At 37.9% G+C, this 16,808-nt stretch overlaps 1 protein-coding gene across 2 annotated transcripts in view; it reads left to right on the top strand.

The window, feature by feature from the left end:
* The first annotated feature begins 376 nt into the window (after positions 1-376).
* Xrn2 (5'-3' exoribonuclease 2) overlaps positions 377-16,808 on the top strand; it is a 78,572-nt gene continuing 62,140 nt past the window's right edge. Inside the window, exons 1-9 of one of the 2 annotated variants that reach the window (XM_036184562.1) lie at positions 377-571; positions 12,414-12,541; positions 12,622-12,733; positions 13,146-13,257; positions 14,227-14,285; positions 14,362-14,451; positions 15,181-15,253; positions 15,479-15,529; positions 15,962-16,119. In XM_036184562.1, the coding sequence (XP_036040455.1) occupies positions 497-571; positions 12,414-12,541; positions 12,622-12,733; positions 13,146-13,257; positions 14,227-14,285; positions 14,362-14,451; positions 15,181-15,253; positions 15,479-15,529; positions 15,962-16,119 (858 nt within the window). In that variant the 5' untranslated portion in view covers positions 377-496. Of the gene's footprint in view, positions 572-12,413; positions 12,542-12,621; positions 12,734-13,145; positions 13,258-14,226; positions 14,286-14,361; positions 14,452-15,180; positions 15,254-15,478; positions 15,530-15,961; positions 16,120-16,808 lie in introns of those variants that run through there. The other variant, XM_036184563.1, reaches the window with a different exon arrangement.

The following is a 16,808-nucleotide window of genomic DNA, read 5'->3' as shown; positions in this document are numbered from 1 at the left end:
TTTTTTTTTCATAGTTTCTCCAGGAACAGTATTATAAAAATGAGAAACCAGGAAATGGAAACTAGAGTGCAGACGCTTCTATTCAGCCCAAGATCGACTTAGTGAGAAAGGAAGCAAAATAGGCCACGCCTTTCCAAAGTCGTGACCACACCTGCAAGAACCTGCTACCGCGGGCCTGCTGTGCCAGGGGTCCACCGCGGGCGAAGGTGTAAGCCCGGAGCCCAGCTCTTGATGGCCCGATGGGAGAACGCCGCAAGCCAGGTCTTAGCACCCCGCCCCACAGCCCGCCCAGACCGACCACAACTTGGCCTGTCTAGGCGAATCCTCACTTAGCCGAGATCCTTTCCCGGCTTCCCCCGCGGTGGGGCGTGACGCCACTTCCGGTCTCTGACCGCACGTGGGAGGAAGTGCCGGTGCCCGCGGCTGCTGCTCCCGCCAGTCTCGTTGGTTACACTAGCCCGCTGGCCCGGTCGCTGCCCAGTGCCGCCCGCTGGTCATGGGAGTCCCGGCGTTCTTCCGCTGGCTCAGCCGCAAGTATCCGTCCATCATTGTCAACTGCGTGGAGGAGAAGGTGAGGAGGCGGTCAGTACGCCGTTGCGGAGACCCGGCGCGGCACGTGTAGGCCGCGGCCCTAGGGGCCGAGCACCCTCCCCAGGCAGCCTCGCGGGCCGCTCCGCGAGTTCGCGGTTCCGAAGGTGGTCTGGGCGGAGCGAGGGAGAGTAGGGGTCTGTGGGGGTCTGGGCGGCTCCTCCCCAGCCTATCTAGCGGGGCACCCCGGGCTCCGCCCACGGCTTTGTTTCCTTGGTTGCCCGCGCAGCTCAGGGCTCGGAAGGGCGCCCTGGCTGGGCAGCCCCCTGACGCGGGCTGCAGGGGGAGGTGTAGTAAGGACCGCTTGCCTGTCCACACGTGTATTGGACCCGGCGTTCCCGGTGGCGGGATCGCATGTTTTCCACCTGAGCCTGGTCATTTGTTGCAGTTAACCGTACTCGCAGAGCGGCTAGTTAGGAAGGACTAGGACGGGGGAACCGTCGGTCTCCAGGGCTGACTCCACTGGACGATTGAGGGTCAGCTTGCTGTTTCTTTCCGGATCCTCAAGTGGTGGTAGTTTGCTAGTTTGTAGGTAGACTTTTAGCCGTTCCGATCCGTGAGTTTTGCTTTCATCTTTCCCGTGATTCTGTCCGAGTTCGACTTTGTACTCTCAATTAGAATTTCTGTATTGGAAAAGTTCCGTACACATGTGTCCCCTCCCACTTTTGGCTTTAGAACCAAGTACCTGCCTGTTTCCAAGAACCTATTTCTCCTGCTTTAGGTTATTTACTTTCTCACCTGTTTTAGAAGAAACCATAGCTTTGTTTTGGTGATATTCCTAGTATTTCTTGTGTTCTCAAAAGACAAATTGCTAAGCTCAATCAGTTTCCTTTGTAAAACTTTGTTCCCCTGGGCCAAAAGGAAAGCAACAGTTCCTTGATCCGTCCTTTCCTGTCCGGTCTTTTCAAAGACAGACATTTTGAACTGTTTTGGTTCTATCTCTAAATATGTTTATATTTGATTTATCTGTTTTAGGTCTATCTAATTCTAGGAAGACGAATTAGACTTTTATTCACTACCACTTTGCCTTCCTAATGTTACAAATACATATATCCGACATTGGTAAATTTTGTAATTTAGTGGAGTACGGCTTTAAATTTTCATCGCTCCAAGGTGTGGCACATGCCTTTATTCCAGCACTCAGCACTCAGGAGGCAGAGGCAGGCTGATCTATGGAGTTCTAGGTGAGCCTAGTCTACATAGCTAGTTCAAAGCAAGCCAAGGCTTACATGTGAGTCCCTCTCAAACAAAAATTCTGTCACCTGTACAAAGTATACTTTTACTGGTTTCTATCGCTTATACAAAATATCCTTTTCTGGTTTCTAAGGTTGATGTTAGCCTTTTTCCTTCAAGCTGTCTTAACTGGTCAGCAGTGCTTTTAGTTCTCAATCAAGATTGTCAAAGCTTTGGCCGTATAAGCTAGGGAGAAGTGTTCTTGTTGACTGTTGGATGCTGTGGTTGTGGTTGAGGCTGCTTATCTTTTACTAGAGCAGGCCCTCCCGTCGCCCCACCTTTCACCCCTTGGTTGGGTCACTTTATACTTTTCCCCACCCAAATAATTTTATCATGCATTCTGACTTTTTTTTTTTTTTTTCTTCATTGTACCTCTTTTAAGTATTAATGTTTCTTTGGAGAAAGTATCTCACTGCTTTATTATCCTTGCCAGCATATGATGTTTATGATAGCCATTCTCACTGGGGTGAAATCTCATTGTAGTTTTGATTTGTATTTCTTGATTACTAAGGATTTTTTTTTCTTTTTTTGTATTATTGGCCACTTTATCTTTTTTGCTTTGGAGACAGGGTTTCTCTGTGTAACAGCTTTATCCTGGAACTCACTTTGTAAATCAGGCTAGTTTCGAACTCATAGAAATCTGCCTGCCTTTTCCTCCCAAATGTTTGATTAAAGATGTGTGCCACCACTGCCTGGTGGCCACTTTATCTTTGAAAAGGCTTTATGTAACTTTTCTATTTATTAATTAGATTGTGTGTGTGTAAAAACTTCTGAGTCCTTAATACTCTGTTAGATGAATACCAGTCAGGGATGTTTTTCATTCTGTGTGATCTCTAAAACAGTTGCTTGCTTTTCTGTGCAGAGACTTAATTTCATTTGTTAATTTTTTAAAATTTATTTTTATTCATGTGTGTCTTTGTATGAGTGGCCTCTGAGGCCCCAAGAGTGTATTGGATTTCTTCTAGAGTTGAAGTTACAGGCAGTTGTGAGCCACTTTATGTTGGTGCTTGGAACCAAACTTGGGTCCCCTATAAGAGCAACAAATGCCCTCAACCACTGAGCCATCTTCTCACCCTCTCATTTTTCTGATTTTGCTTTAATTTCCTAGACAATTAGAGTCCTTGCTTGCGCTTTTATCTTGAAATATTTTCCTTATATTTTCTTTTAGTAGTTGCAGAGTTTCAGGTCTAGTATTTAAGATTTTTTTCTGTTGTGAATTTATTTTGTACTGAACAATTGATAGGGATCTAGTTTGTTCTTTTGCATGTAAATGCTTTTCAGTTCTGTAGCACTGTTTGTTGAGGAGACTTTCTCTGGCATGTTTTTATGGCATTTGTGCCAAATGCAAGATGGCTATTGCTGTTTTATTTCTGGATCCTCTTATTTCCTTTTTACATGTCTGTTTTTGTGGTTGGTAACAATACTGTTTTTGTTACCATGGCTCTGTTGTCTAATTTGAGATTGAGTGACACCTCTAGTATTCTTTTTGCTCAGGATTGCTTTGGCTTTTTGTGCTCCCTTGTGAATTTTTTCTTTCTGTGGAAAATGTCATTGAAACTTGGATATGGATTATATTGAGTCTATAGAGGCTCTTGGGCTCTAAGGCATGGGAGGTTTTCATCTTCTAGTGTCTGCACTCTTCAGTGTTTTATTTTGGGGTTTTATGTGTGTGCATGTACACGGGTATGTGGTTGCTTGTGCTGTGCTCTGGTGTGAAGAGGCTAAAGGAGGACGTTGCATATCTTCCTTATTTACTTCCCACCTTATCATTGAAGACAGGGTTTCTCACTGATCTGGAAGCTCACTTTTTAGGTGAGGCTAACTGGCTAGCACACTTCCAAGATCTCCTTGTCTCATCCTCCCAGCTCTAGGGTTACAGGTCCACACAGCCTGCTTTTTACACACAGATCCTGGGATTAAAACTTAAATGCTTAATTCTTGCAGAGCAAGCACACTTATCTATTGAGGCATATCCCCATTATAGAGTTCTTTTACCTCCTTGGTCATATTTATTGTAGAATGGGGTTGGTTGGTTGGTTGGTTGGTTGGTTGGTTTTGTTTTTGAAGCTGTTGTGATAGGACTTTTGTCCTGGTTTCTCAGCATGTTCATTATTGTATGTAGAAAAACTGCTGTTATTTGAGACAGGGAGTATTGTTCTGTAGACCAGGCTGACCTCTATCTCACAAGATATCTGTCGTCTGTCTTCCTAATGCTGGGATATGTTTTCTGCTGTCTTGTTTTGTCTTTTTAAATGATACATCACTGACTTGAGTCCAAATAGTACTGTTTACCTGTATATGGGTGTTGGGCTGGAGCACCAACAATGTACTGAGGGGTGTACCCTGAAAGAAAATTGACTCCCCTCTCTAGCGAGGGGCAGGGCTTTATGAGTCCCTCCCTCATCCATGCTAGAATACCAACTGGCTTGATCTCGTATAGGCTTAGTACACGTGTAATCCCAGCTTCTCTTGAGTGCCATGGCCATGTCATGTCCAGAAGACAGCATTTCTCAGCACCCTTCTCCACCTTCTAAAACTTAGATTCTTTCTGTCTCCTCTTCTGTGATGTTCCCTGAGCCTTGGTGGCGTGGAAGTTGATACAGATTAGGAATGAACATTTAGGGATGGACACTTAATAGTCATTTATTCTCAGCTACTACTGATTAAAACAAAACAGCCAACTCTTTATTTGTATGTGCATATGTGTATGTGTGGGTGTGCTTTGGTGTGTCTATGGAGGTCAGAGAACAAATTTGGTTCTCTCTACCATGTGGGTCCTGTGGGCTTGTTGGTAGTTAACTTGACCCCATGAGCTATCTTGCTGGCCCTTTTACTGGTTTTATTTTAATGTTGATTTTATATCATGATACTTCACTGAAGATGTTTACTCTTAAGAGTTTTCTGGTAGAATCTTTAGGGTATTCTTAAAAAAAATTGTGTGTGAGAATATGTGTGCCATGGCAATAGCACCATCCTTAGGGCCTTTTGAGTATAGAACATCCAGTCTGCAAATAGGAATAAATTACTTTCTTCTTTACTATTTGTATCAGGTTTCTCTTTCTCTTGCCTTGTTACTGCAGCTAAGAATTTCAGTACTGTATTGGTAATACGAATGGATAGAGTGGGCATCCTTGTCTTATTCCTGTTTTTGAAGAAAATGTATTTGTTTTTAACCCACTTTTACTATTGGGTGTGTTGCTCATACATGACATTTGTTGTGTTGAAGTATATTCCTTTTATTCCTAATTTCTTTAAGGCTTTATCGTAAAGGAGTGTTGAACTTTGCTGGAGACCTTTTCTGCATCTGAAATCATATGATTTCCCCTCTTTGCTCTACTTATGTGGTGTGTTAGATTTATGTACACTGATTTGTGTATTTTGAATAATCCCTGTGTCCCTGGAATGAAAAAAAAAACTTGATTATAAGGTCTTCTTTAATGTATTGTTGAATTCAGTTTGAACGTGTTTTAATTAGAATTTTGTGTCTGTTCACAGGGAAGAATGATCTATATGTAGTTTTGTTGTTGTGTCCATATTCTCTTGTGGTGTCAGAGTGGTACTAATTTCTGAGAATCAGGTTAGCTGCATTTTTTCTATTTTGTGGCACAGTTTGGAGAACATTAGTATCATCTCTTATTTAAAGATCTGGTAGAATTTAGCAATGAATCTGTCTTGGCCTGAGTTTTTCTTGGTTGGGAGATTCTATTACAGCTTTACTTTCATTGTGCATTGTAGATCTGTTTAAACATAAATTTTAAATTTGGTAGATCATATGTGTCTAGGAATTTATCCACTTTTAGATTTTCTAATTTGTTGGAATAGAGTTTTGAAAGTAGTCTCTAATAGGCCTCTGAATTTCTTTACTGTCTGTTGTGATGTCCTCTTTTTCCTTCCTAACTTTATGAATTTGAATCTCCTCTCTTTTGGCTAATTTGATTAGGGAACAGTAGTAGTCAGTCTTATGCTGAGGCCATGCTAATACTCCGTTTGTTACAGTTTGAGTACGTGCTGCTGAAGTAAGCACAGGATGAGTCAGTCTAGCTCATCTTTTCAAGATCGGTAGGATATTGTCTTGTGGCTGTTAGGTTTGTTTTTTCATTCCTCAGAGTGAGGCACGTTTGCCTTGTTTCTAGTTTGGGCCTGTTAGAGAAAACTCATGAGCATCATCTTCAAATGGACACATATACTTTGATTTATGTGTAGAAATCTAGGGTGAAATGATGGGTGATGGGCACGTAATTTAACAGTTGTTCCAAATTCGGTGTGCCATCTTCTTTTTTACTCCAGCAGCACATGGTAGTTCTCAGTTGCTTCACTTCATCACTGATAGTCTTTCTAAGTTTAGATATTCTAGCATAATGTCATCTGATTGTGGTTTTAAACTTGCATTTTCCTGGTGACAAATGATAGGTAATAAAGCATTTTATCAAGTGCTTTATGTATCTTCTTTGGCAAGAGGTCTGTTCCAATTTTTTTTAACCATATGTGAATTAAAATTATGTTCAGTTTCATATAGATATTCTAGATAGAGTTCTTTAGGTTGGTAAATATTTTCTGTTAGTCTTCAGATAATCCATTTACTTAAAAAATGAATTAAAATTTTTGTTTATGATTGTTTTATCTAGGTGTTTGTAGGTCTGTGCACCATAGATATGCAGTGCCTGAGACACCAAAAGTGGGAGTCAGAACCCTTGGATCTGGAATTACAGAGAGTTTTGAAACCCCATGTGGGTGCTGGGAACTAACCCAGGTCTTCTGAAAGAGCAGCAGTGGTTTTACTCACTAAGTGGTTTTTTTCTAACTCCTTAAAATTTTAAATTATTGTGATGAGTTTAGTAAGTTTTTCCTTTTAAATTTCTGCATTGTTATTAAATTTACATTTTTGTCAAGGTCTTTGAGCTCTTCTCATGTTTTCTTAAAGAAGTTTTAGTCTTTGTTCATATGATGCATTATATTGATTTTCATTTTTTGATGTGTTAAACCTATTTTGCATTCCTTGGAAAGACCCCAGAGGTCATATTGTATTGGTTATTATTATTATTATTGTTGTTGTTGTTGTTATTGGATTCAGTTCACTAAAGTTTTCTTTTTGCATGTATATTTACCAAAAAAAATACTTGTAGTATTCTTGCAATATTTTTTAGTGGGTGATTTGTGTTTTATTTTTTGAGATTGGGTCTCACTATGTAGCCCAGGTTGGTTTTGATATTAGTATGATATATCAAGTTAAGTTTTGAATATTAAATCAAGTTTGCATTCTTGGGTTAAATCTCACTTGGTCCTGTTGTAGTGTGTGTGTGTGGGGGGGCGGGGCTGGCTTTTATTTGCTATTTTGTTGAGGATTTGTTTCATTGATAGTCCCACAAGATACTCATCTGTAGCTTTTTTCTTATTACGCTTTGTCTGGATTTGGTGTTAAAATGATAATGGCTTTATAGATGATAATGATTTTATACAGTGGACCAGGAAATGTTGGAAAGGGTTGATGAATAGTTCGTATGAATTCTTTTTGCATACTTGGTAGAATTTACCGCCTGGGGTTTTCTTGCTGGTTAGTTTTTGAATTACTGATTCAGTTTCTTCACTTACTGGTTAACTTCGATCATCTCTTCCTGAATGATTTTGGTACTTATGTCTTCCTAGTAATATGTTTGTGCTAGCTAAGTTGTTGCTATGTTTATTTGTGGTATTTTAATAATTATTTTTGGTTTATAAAGTTGGCAGTAGAGTTAAGTTTTTGTCTCTTCTAGTAATTTGAGTCTTTTTCTTGCTCAAGTTAAATAAAAGGCTGTCAGTATCATTGGTCTTTTTGAAGGAGTAGCTTTTAGTTTCACTGATTTTTTTTTTTTCTTTTCCCCTTGTTCTGTAATTATTTTCTACTCTAGTTTTGCATTCTTTTTATTTACGTTAGGCTTGGTGTATTCCTTTTTTGTGAGGTCTTGAAACGGAGAAAGGGTTAGGTTATTGAGATATTTCTATTTTATTATTATTGTTGTTGTTGTTATTATTGCATAATCTAGCTGTGTAAGCAAAGCTAACCTCAAACTGAGGATCCTGTTTCAGCTGACTGAGTGCTGGAATACATATGTTTGCCATCTTGCCTGTTTCAATTTGAGATTTTTTTTTAAGGTATGTTTTTATTTTATGTTTATCAGTTTTTGCCTGCATCTTATGTGCACCATGTGCATATTTGGTGCTCACAGAGGCTAGAAGAGCATCATCATCTTCTCCTCTTCATCTTTTTCTTCTTCTTTTTGGTTTTTTGAGACAGAGTTTCTCTGTGTAGCCTTGGCTGTCCTGGAAATCACTCTGTAGACCAGGCTGGCCACAAACTCAGAGATTCGCCTGTCTCTGCCTGCCTCCCAAGTACTGAGATTAAAGGTGTACACCACTACCGCCCTGTTAGAGGATGTTCTTTTATTAACATTTTTGTTTTGTTTTGTTTTGTTTTAAAGTCTTATTTTGAAGGCTGGTGAGGCTCATTAGGTAAAGGCATATGCTTTCAAGCCCAGCAACCTGAGTTTGAGCTCTGTAACTCACGTGGTGGAGAGGATTCTAGCAGGGTGTCCTTTGACCTCTACGTGGGGCCAGTGGCATGTGCATGCTCCCTGCCTCCACATCAAAAACAAATAAAATGTAATTAAAACTTACAGGTGTTGGGGTGGTGGTGGCTATGGAGAGATAGCTCAGTAGTTAAAGAGTATTTGCTGCTCTTGAAAAGGACCTATGTTCAGTTCCCAGTACCTGTCTTAGGCAGCTCACAGCTAACTGCTTGTAACTCCAATTCTGGAAGACCCAATGCCTTCTTTTAGCTTCTAAGGGTACCTGCACGCATGTGGTGTACAGATAAACAAGCAGGCACACATACATACATAGTGTAGCTACTGCAGCTTTCTTACATTGGTTGTTTGCCTGATTTCTTTCCTTATCTGTTAACTTCTACTCTGTATGTATCTCCACTCTTAAAGATAAGATATATTTTGTTTGGTCTACTGGCTTTCTGTGGTGTATTTATGGTGTAATTGCCAGTATATTTGGATTTGCATCTGCCATTTGATCTTTTCTTTCCTATGTTTCATGTACTTTTTCTCCCTGTGTTCTTTTTTTTGTACTGAATGAACATTTTCTAATGTTGCTTTCTAACTTTCAAGTGATATTTTTATTAATTATCTTATTTTGCTTTTTAAAAATGATTTTTTTCTGAAGTCATCGCTGTAGAGTTTGAATTATCTTACAGAATCACTTCCTTTCAGTCTGAAGGACATTCGTATTTCTAGGAAGTCAAGTCTACTATCTACAAATTCTGTTTCTCTTTAAAGAGAAGTCTTTATTTCACCTTCATTTTAAAATTTTATTATTATGTGTGCATAGTATCATATGGTGACTGTGTGCCATGTCATGTACATGGAGGTCAGAGGACAATTTTTCAGAGTTGGTTCTTTGTCCACCCTATGTGGCTTCTGGGGATTGAATTTAGGTGGCCACAATTGCTCAACAGGGTGCCTTTACCCCATGAGCCATTTCACCGGTCTAAATGCTTAAAAATTATATTTATTTATTTGGGGGCCATGGGTGCATGCCATGGTGTGCATATGGAGGTCAGATCCTTCTACCATGTGGATTCCAGGGGTTGAACTCAAGTCATTAGGCTTGGTAGCAAGGGCCTTCACCCTCTGAGTCTTCTTGCTGGCCTTCATCTTCATTGTTTAATGATAACTTTCCTAGTTCCTAGATAAAGTTTTCCTTAGTAGCACTGACTGTTTTTATGCCATCCTACTGTTTCCCTGAAAAGTAAGATGTTGCTCTTACTGAGGTTCTCTTGAAAGTTACTAAGCATTTAGTATGTACTTGTTTATTTAAATGTTTTAGATTTATTGTTTTATTTATGTGAGTGTTTTACTTGCATGCATGTGTGTGTGGTGCCCTTTGGATTTCAGAAGAGGGCATCAGATTCACAGGGACTGGGATTACAGACGATGGTGAACTGCCATGTGGGTGCTGGAGATTAAACCTGGGTCCCCTGCAAGAGCAACTAGTACTCTTAATTGCTGAGCCAACTCTTTAGCGTGTCTGGACTTCCCCCCAACCCCTTGGCTCTTCTAATATATTCCCATATAATTTTTTTTCTTTTTGTCTATTTCAGCATTTTTACTGTGATATCTGTCTTTTAGAGTTCATTGATCTTCTAGGTATATTTTTAAAATTTGGAATCATTTCAGTATTCTTTGAATATTTTTTCTGCTCTGTCCCTTTTTTTCTTCTTTACCATTGTATGTACATTTTGCATACATTGTCATGGGTTTTCTTGGTAAAGTTACTGTTTGTCCTTAGAACAATTTCCAAAGACTTGGGATTTATTGTTTGTTTATTTGTGTCTCTATCTGTAGCCCTGGCTTTCCTAGAACTCTGATTGAGCCCCTCTTGCTTGATTCAGCATATGTCTACAGAACTGCCCAAAGTGCCCACTTTCCATATCCCTCCCCCTCAATTACAATACATGCTGAAGCTTGCTTTCATACCCTTCCCTTCCTCTGAGTAACCACTTTTCTGAAATGGTGTTTGTCGTCATTCCCTTGCTTTTCTCTGTGCCTTCACTACATGTGTATTCAGTTCTGAACAATGCCTCAAAACTTTATGTAAATGGTATAATGTGTATTTTTCTGCCTCTGGATTTTTTGTTCAGTGGTATGTTTATGATCATCCAGCTTGCTTTTTAGATCTTACTTGGTCTAGCAGTCCAGTACGTGGGTAAACTACAGTTTATTAATCACTGTCTTCATGAGGTTTTTCCCTGCCTAAGTTAGCTTCTGATTTTTATTCTTTAAACAGCTTTATTGAGGTGTAAAACTTTATTTGCATACTAGGTACACATAATAGGTTTCACTGTGACATTTTCGTACACATAAAATTATTTTGATCATGTTCATTCCTCATTCATTACCTTTGAGGTATAAATTCTATATCGTGAAATTTACTTAAAATATTAGTGTTTTTTGTTTTGTTTTTGATTATTTGTGTTTGAGACAGAGTCTCTATGCAGTCTTGACTGTCCTGAAACTCACTATGTAGACCAGTCTGTCATCAAACTAATATAAAGATCTATCTGTTTTGCCTCCCATATGCTGGGATCAAAGATATACACTATGTTGCCTGGCACTGTCAGTATTTTCAGTGTATTTGCAGAGTTGTGTGATCATTGCTGTTATATAAATTTAGATTTCCTTACTACTTAAAGCAGTGCATACTCACTAATAGTCACTTTTCTTTTCTGTCACCCTTTCTCTATCCTCAGCTTGACACAGTCATTATCTACCTTCTCTTTCTATGGATTTGTCTATTTGAGACTTTTTCATATAATCACAAAGGATATGGACTTTGGTGACTGCTATCATTAAGCATATTGTTTTATGTTTAACCATGATTTAGCATGTACATGATGGATTTTTAAATTATGTATAGGCCTTTTTTTTTTTTTTTTTGTCCTATTGCTTTGAATGTGTTTGAGGGATCATACTATTAGTAAAACAAAAAAATGGGTCTTAATCTTTCATTGAAGTTCTGGATGAAACAGGCAAAAGTACTGTCATTATAAATGTATAATTGAGAACCTTTGAGAGTAGAAACCCACTTTTTGAAGGGCTTAACAGTGTAGTTGGGTGGAAGTGACAAATTAATCATAAAACTGGCAATACTATAAGAATATAAGCAAAATTCTAAGGAAATGCAGGAAGGAAAGAGTTCATTTCTTGGGTGATAATGTTACAGATACCATGAAGCGAGTGACTTCTGATATGTGTCTAGGTTCTGAAAAGTTATTAAAGATTGTAGGTAGTGAGTGTTAGTAGAGAGAAAGAAGGCATTCTACCAAGAGGTGCATTGAAAGAATTAGTGAGATGGTGGAACTTCTGTTTTTCTGTTTTGTTCTGCTTTTAGGCTTTCTTTTGAGACGATCTTACTTTACAGTCATGGAACTTAATGTATAGTGGAACTTACTGTGTAGCCTATTAGCCTCAAACTTAGGACACTCCTCCTTTCTCAGCCTCCTGAGTCCTGGGTACAGGTGTTAGGTACTACATCTGGTTTGTAGGGGCTTTTGAGAAATGAATAGGCCTACATAATATTATTGTGGGGTAGGCTCATTGCTTAGCTGTTTGGTATGGAAAGCACTGGGAAAGTAGGCAAGGTTAGACAAAGATGCATTTGTGCTTTACTGATTCAACTCTGGACTGGAAATGAGATTGTGTACTGGTGAGGCAGTCTGTTAGAAGGTAATTGTGACTTTTTAGATATAGTAGCATGATGTGCTCATGGCATGGGAGGGGACAAAAAAGCATTTTTAAATTGACAGAACTTGATGTGAATGATGAGGGAAGTCACAAAGATGACTCCCGGGATCTACTTGGATACTTTGGTGATCTCACATAATTAACATGAATTAGAAGCCGTTCACATTTTAATGGGTTAATTTGATTCTGTTTTTACTTGAAGTATTTTAAAATTCCAGTTCTGAAATTAAGTTGGTTCATATTGAACTTAGTACCTGTCATGTTTAGATCTTAACAATCAAGCTGTTATTTATCACTTCTTTATAGCCAAAAGAATGCAGTGGTGTAAAGATTCCAGTTGATGCCAGTAAACCTAATCCAAATGATGTGGAGTTTGATAATCTGTATTTGGATATGAATGGAATCATCCATCCCTGTACTCATCCTGAAGACAAGTATGTAATCCATCTTTGCCATTGATAGTAGAGGTCACAGAAGTACTATATTCTATTACATTGTCCTCTCATTATTATAGGCCAGCGCCAAAAAATGAAGATGAAATGATGGTTGCAATTTTTGAGTACATTGACAGACTTTTTAATATTGTAAGACCAAGAAGACTTCTCTACATGGCAATAGATGGAGTGGTAAGTGCTAAAATAATTTAGAAACCTTTTTTGTTTGTTTGTTTGTTTTGTTCTTGCTGTTTTCTGAATATCTCAATGAAATTAAGCTGAATAGTGAAAATAAATTGACTGTGGTTAATTTCAGAAAGAGAAGTCTCATAGTTCAATAATTCACTGATACTTTATTTTAGTGCTTATTTTGTGTCACTTACTATGCAATGCTAATGTCTTATTGACTGCCCTTTTGAAGTAACATAGACTGATGAGTGAATTTAATTACTTAAAAGTACTAAGTGACACATTCAAAGGTGTCGAGAGAAGAGGCAGTTTGGATTTACTATGGGGATAAAAAGAGATGGTTGAAAATAATGTATAGATTTGCTTGTGAACATTTTGAATAGCATTGTATAAACATGAGATACACATTTTTTAGGCACCACGTGCCAAAATGAACCAGCAGCGTTCAAGGAGGTTTAGAGCATCAAAGGAAGGAATGGAAGCAGCAGTTGAGAAGCAGCGAGTCAGAGAAGAAATACTTGCAAAAGGTAGGGAGAGTATATCTTTAACTTGGACCTTTCCCCCTTTCCTGAAGTTCCTAAGGCTTTAAAATTTCTGGTGGGTATCTAGTTAGAGCTAAGTCTCAGAGGAGAGGGGAGTGGGAGAGGGATACTGAGGCCAGCTGGAACTGGTTCTTCCCTGACTCAGTGCATGTAGTGTGATATCTGGTTGGTTTTATCAGGTTTATTTGTTGGTGTGTGCTATCCATAGCAGTATAGTAGATAGGAAAGCCACAGTTTTGTTTGACACTGTAATTGGATTTTACAGCTGGAGAAAAGGATGTCATGGGACTGCATTTGTAAATTTTACTATGCTATATTAATTTGTTTGGAAGTGTGTAAGTATATAGTTGTTTTAGCCATGGATTGTAATTAAGACTCTTAAAGCTTTTTTATGATAGAATGTTTTAATGATTTATTAAGAACTATTATCAAATTGAAACCATTAACCAGTACTTATGTTCTTCTGTTACAGAGGAAGGACTTCATAATTTTTATTTTACTATATTGTAGTATCTTTTGTATGCTATATATTATTTGACAGGGTTGTTAAAGAAATGGTTCTCAATCTGTGGGTCATAGTCCCTTTGGAGGTCAAACGACCCTTTCACAGGGGTTGCAGATCAGATTTCCTACATATCAGATAGTTACATTTTGATTCATAACAGTAGCAACATTACAGTTATGGAGTAGTAACGAAAATAATTTTATGGTTGGGGTCACCACAACATGAAAAGCTGTATTAAAAGGCTGCAGCATTAGGAAGGTTTCGAACCATTGTGTTAAAGCTTTGTTTAAATCAAAGGGGGAAAGTAAAATGCTATTTTCTTCTTGGAGAGGGGGTCATCTTTTTCTTAGGTGATAATGTCTTCCTTTCATATTTGAATGTTTTTGTTACTGTTTTGCTTTAATGTTCACTTTTTATGGGGAAAACAAAACATTGCCTCTTTTGTCTAGGTGGCTTTCTTCCTCCAGAAGAAATAAAAGAAAGATTTGACAGCAACTGTATTACACCAGTAAGTAGTCTCAGGCTTTGCTAGCTGCTGCTAACTCTTAAATGATAGGTTAATTTCTTTCTTTCTATCATTTTAGGGAACTGAATTCATGGACAATCTTGCTAAATGCCTTCGCTATTACATAGCTGATCGTTTAAATAATGACCCTGGGTGGAAAAATTTGACAGTAAGTTTCATACTTTGGTACTTCAGAAAGATTAGAGTGATCATTTGAGGCTGTGCTGATATGGCTGGTGTTATTTATCCCTGTTCCTCATAAAATGCAGGTTGACTGTCAGAGAAAAGAGAAGCTTTCCAGTTATCGGAAATGGGTTACCTTTCATGATCAGGTTTTATATAGCTGAATTTTTTCTTAATACCAATTTCATTCTCTCACCTCATGAGAAGCTATAAAATGGGAATCATAATTTTTAAAAATACATGAATAAGAATGTAGTTTAATGAAAAAGATTTGTCATAGATATCAAAATGTAGCAAATTAAAGTTGTGTGACTCATTTACAAATGGATATTTCTCATAAAGATTGAGTGAACTTTTCTGTAATTGTAACTTAAGGTGTGTTTCCCTTTAATTAGAGTTGGTAAACTCTATCTTTTATTGATTGCTCTTGGGTTTGGTACTTTATCCTTGATAGTAAGTAGTCAGAATCTGTGAACAGATCAGTAGTACTAATGGCATCTGACCCTAGTCCTTTTATTCTTTTGATTCTATGTGGTAAGTTAGTTAATCAGTGGTGTAGTATTCGTGTTTAGCACACATCTTCAGAGATTTTTTCCAACTAGTAATACCACATTAATGAAATCATCTCCATTTTCCTTAAAGCAGTCAGTTCTTCCCTCTTTGTTCTGGTAGAAATTGGGAAGGTAAACTAAACATATTAAACCTTTTTTAATAGGTTATATTGTCTGATGCTAGTGTACCTGGTGAAGGAGAACACAAAATCATGGATTACATTAGAAGACAAAGAGGTAAAATTCAAAAGTATTTGATTCTATGTTATAACAAACATAACCCAGGCAGGGGATATTGCTTAATGGTAGAAGTTTTACCTGCATGTGGGGTACCTTGGATTTTATCCCCAGCACTGCCTGAAAACAAATAAAAAGGCCATTAACTAGAAAATACTTGGCAAGTTTTGGTACTTCTGTTATGTATGATGTTTCTATAAATATGTTTGCCTCCTTTTTTTTTAGCCCAGCCTAACCATGACCCAAATACTCATCATTGTTTGTGTGGAGCTGATGGTACGTTTCTTCTTGAGGATTTACTATTCTTGGGTTAAACCAGAGTATGTTGGTGGGTTGCTGTGTGGTGGGTATTTCAGGGTTGGTTGACAGTTCTCAGATGTCTTGCCTAAGTTTAGAAGGAATCACTGTTGATTTGCTGTTATATTGTGATCAGTGATCACCTGTCAGGAATTTTGTTCTATGTTTTTTTTTTTTTTCTTTCTTTTTTTTAACTTTAGATATCATGTCACTGACTTTACAACGGGCAGGGTCCATGTCTCTGAATGACTGTGTAGGTAGAACCACTACTAGGATGATGGTTTCATTTTTGCTGCCTACAATATGTATCCAGTGGGGCTTTCTCTTGTGTCATCCTTTAGTAGTACTTTGATTATGGTGAAGGATCCTTCCAAAGTACCATTCATTTGTTTTTCTCTTATCATTTGATAGCTGATCTCATTATGCTTGGTCTTGCTACACATGAACCTAATTTCACCATAATCAGAGAAGAATTCAAACCAAATAAACCCAAACCATGTGCTCTTTGTAATCAGTTTGGACATGAGGTCAAGGATTGTGAAGGTTTGCCAAGAGAAAAGAAAGGAAAGGTAAGAACTTCAACATGGACAGTACCACATTTGAAACGTCTATTATGGGAAAATAAGCATACTGACACAAAGTATACTGTTTAACCATTTTAAAGTGTACAGTTAACCACCAAGTCGATTCAGACTGCCTCATAACGTATTTCACAGAAGTGCAGCTTTCAAAATAATGTGAAATAAACCTGTATTTACAAGCTTATACATACTTGTTTTTCTACTTTATATTTTTCCAATGTAACTTTTGTTTCTGTGAAGGTAAGTTCTCATAGATGATGATGCCCATTGAATGTGAATTGTCAATGGAAGATATTTCAAATGATTCTTTTTTTTTTTTAAGGGAACTACAAATCAAATATATTAAATACCATGACACTGTTATATTTTTTTTCATTTTCTATTTATTTGAGCTTACTTGGTTAGATGGAAACCTTCTACATGTGTTTCTATTTTAAGAATTGAGTGCTTGGAGGGAAAGTGAAAAACAAATATAGTATACTATATGATTTTGGACAGGAGATAGAATAAATGTAGTCTACATGTATCTGGGTAGGGACCAGAGGAATATGCAACAAAATACCAACATTGGTTGGACATAGGTGATGAAAGACAAACACGACTTTCATAAGCATCTATGAGTTAAAACATTTTTTTCCTTTTAAAGGTTTTATTTTAAGTGGTACACGCATGCATGT

Source organism: Onychomys torridus, chromosome 4 (genome assembly GCF_903995425.1).
Source record: "Onychomys torridus chromosome 4, mOncTor1.1, whole genome shotgun sequence".
Taxonomy (NCBI): Eukaryota; Metazoa; Chordata; class Mammalia; order Rodentia; family Cricetidae; genus Onychomys; species Onychomys torridus.
The sequence above is the reverse complement of the archived record's forward strand: the minus strand, read 5'-3'. Positions and strand labels throughout refer to the sequence as shown.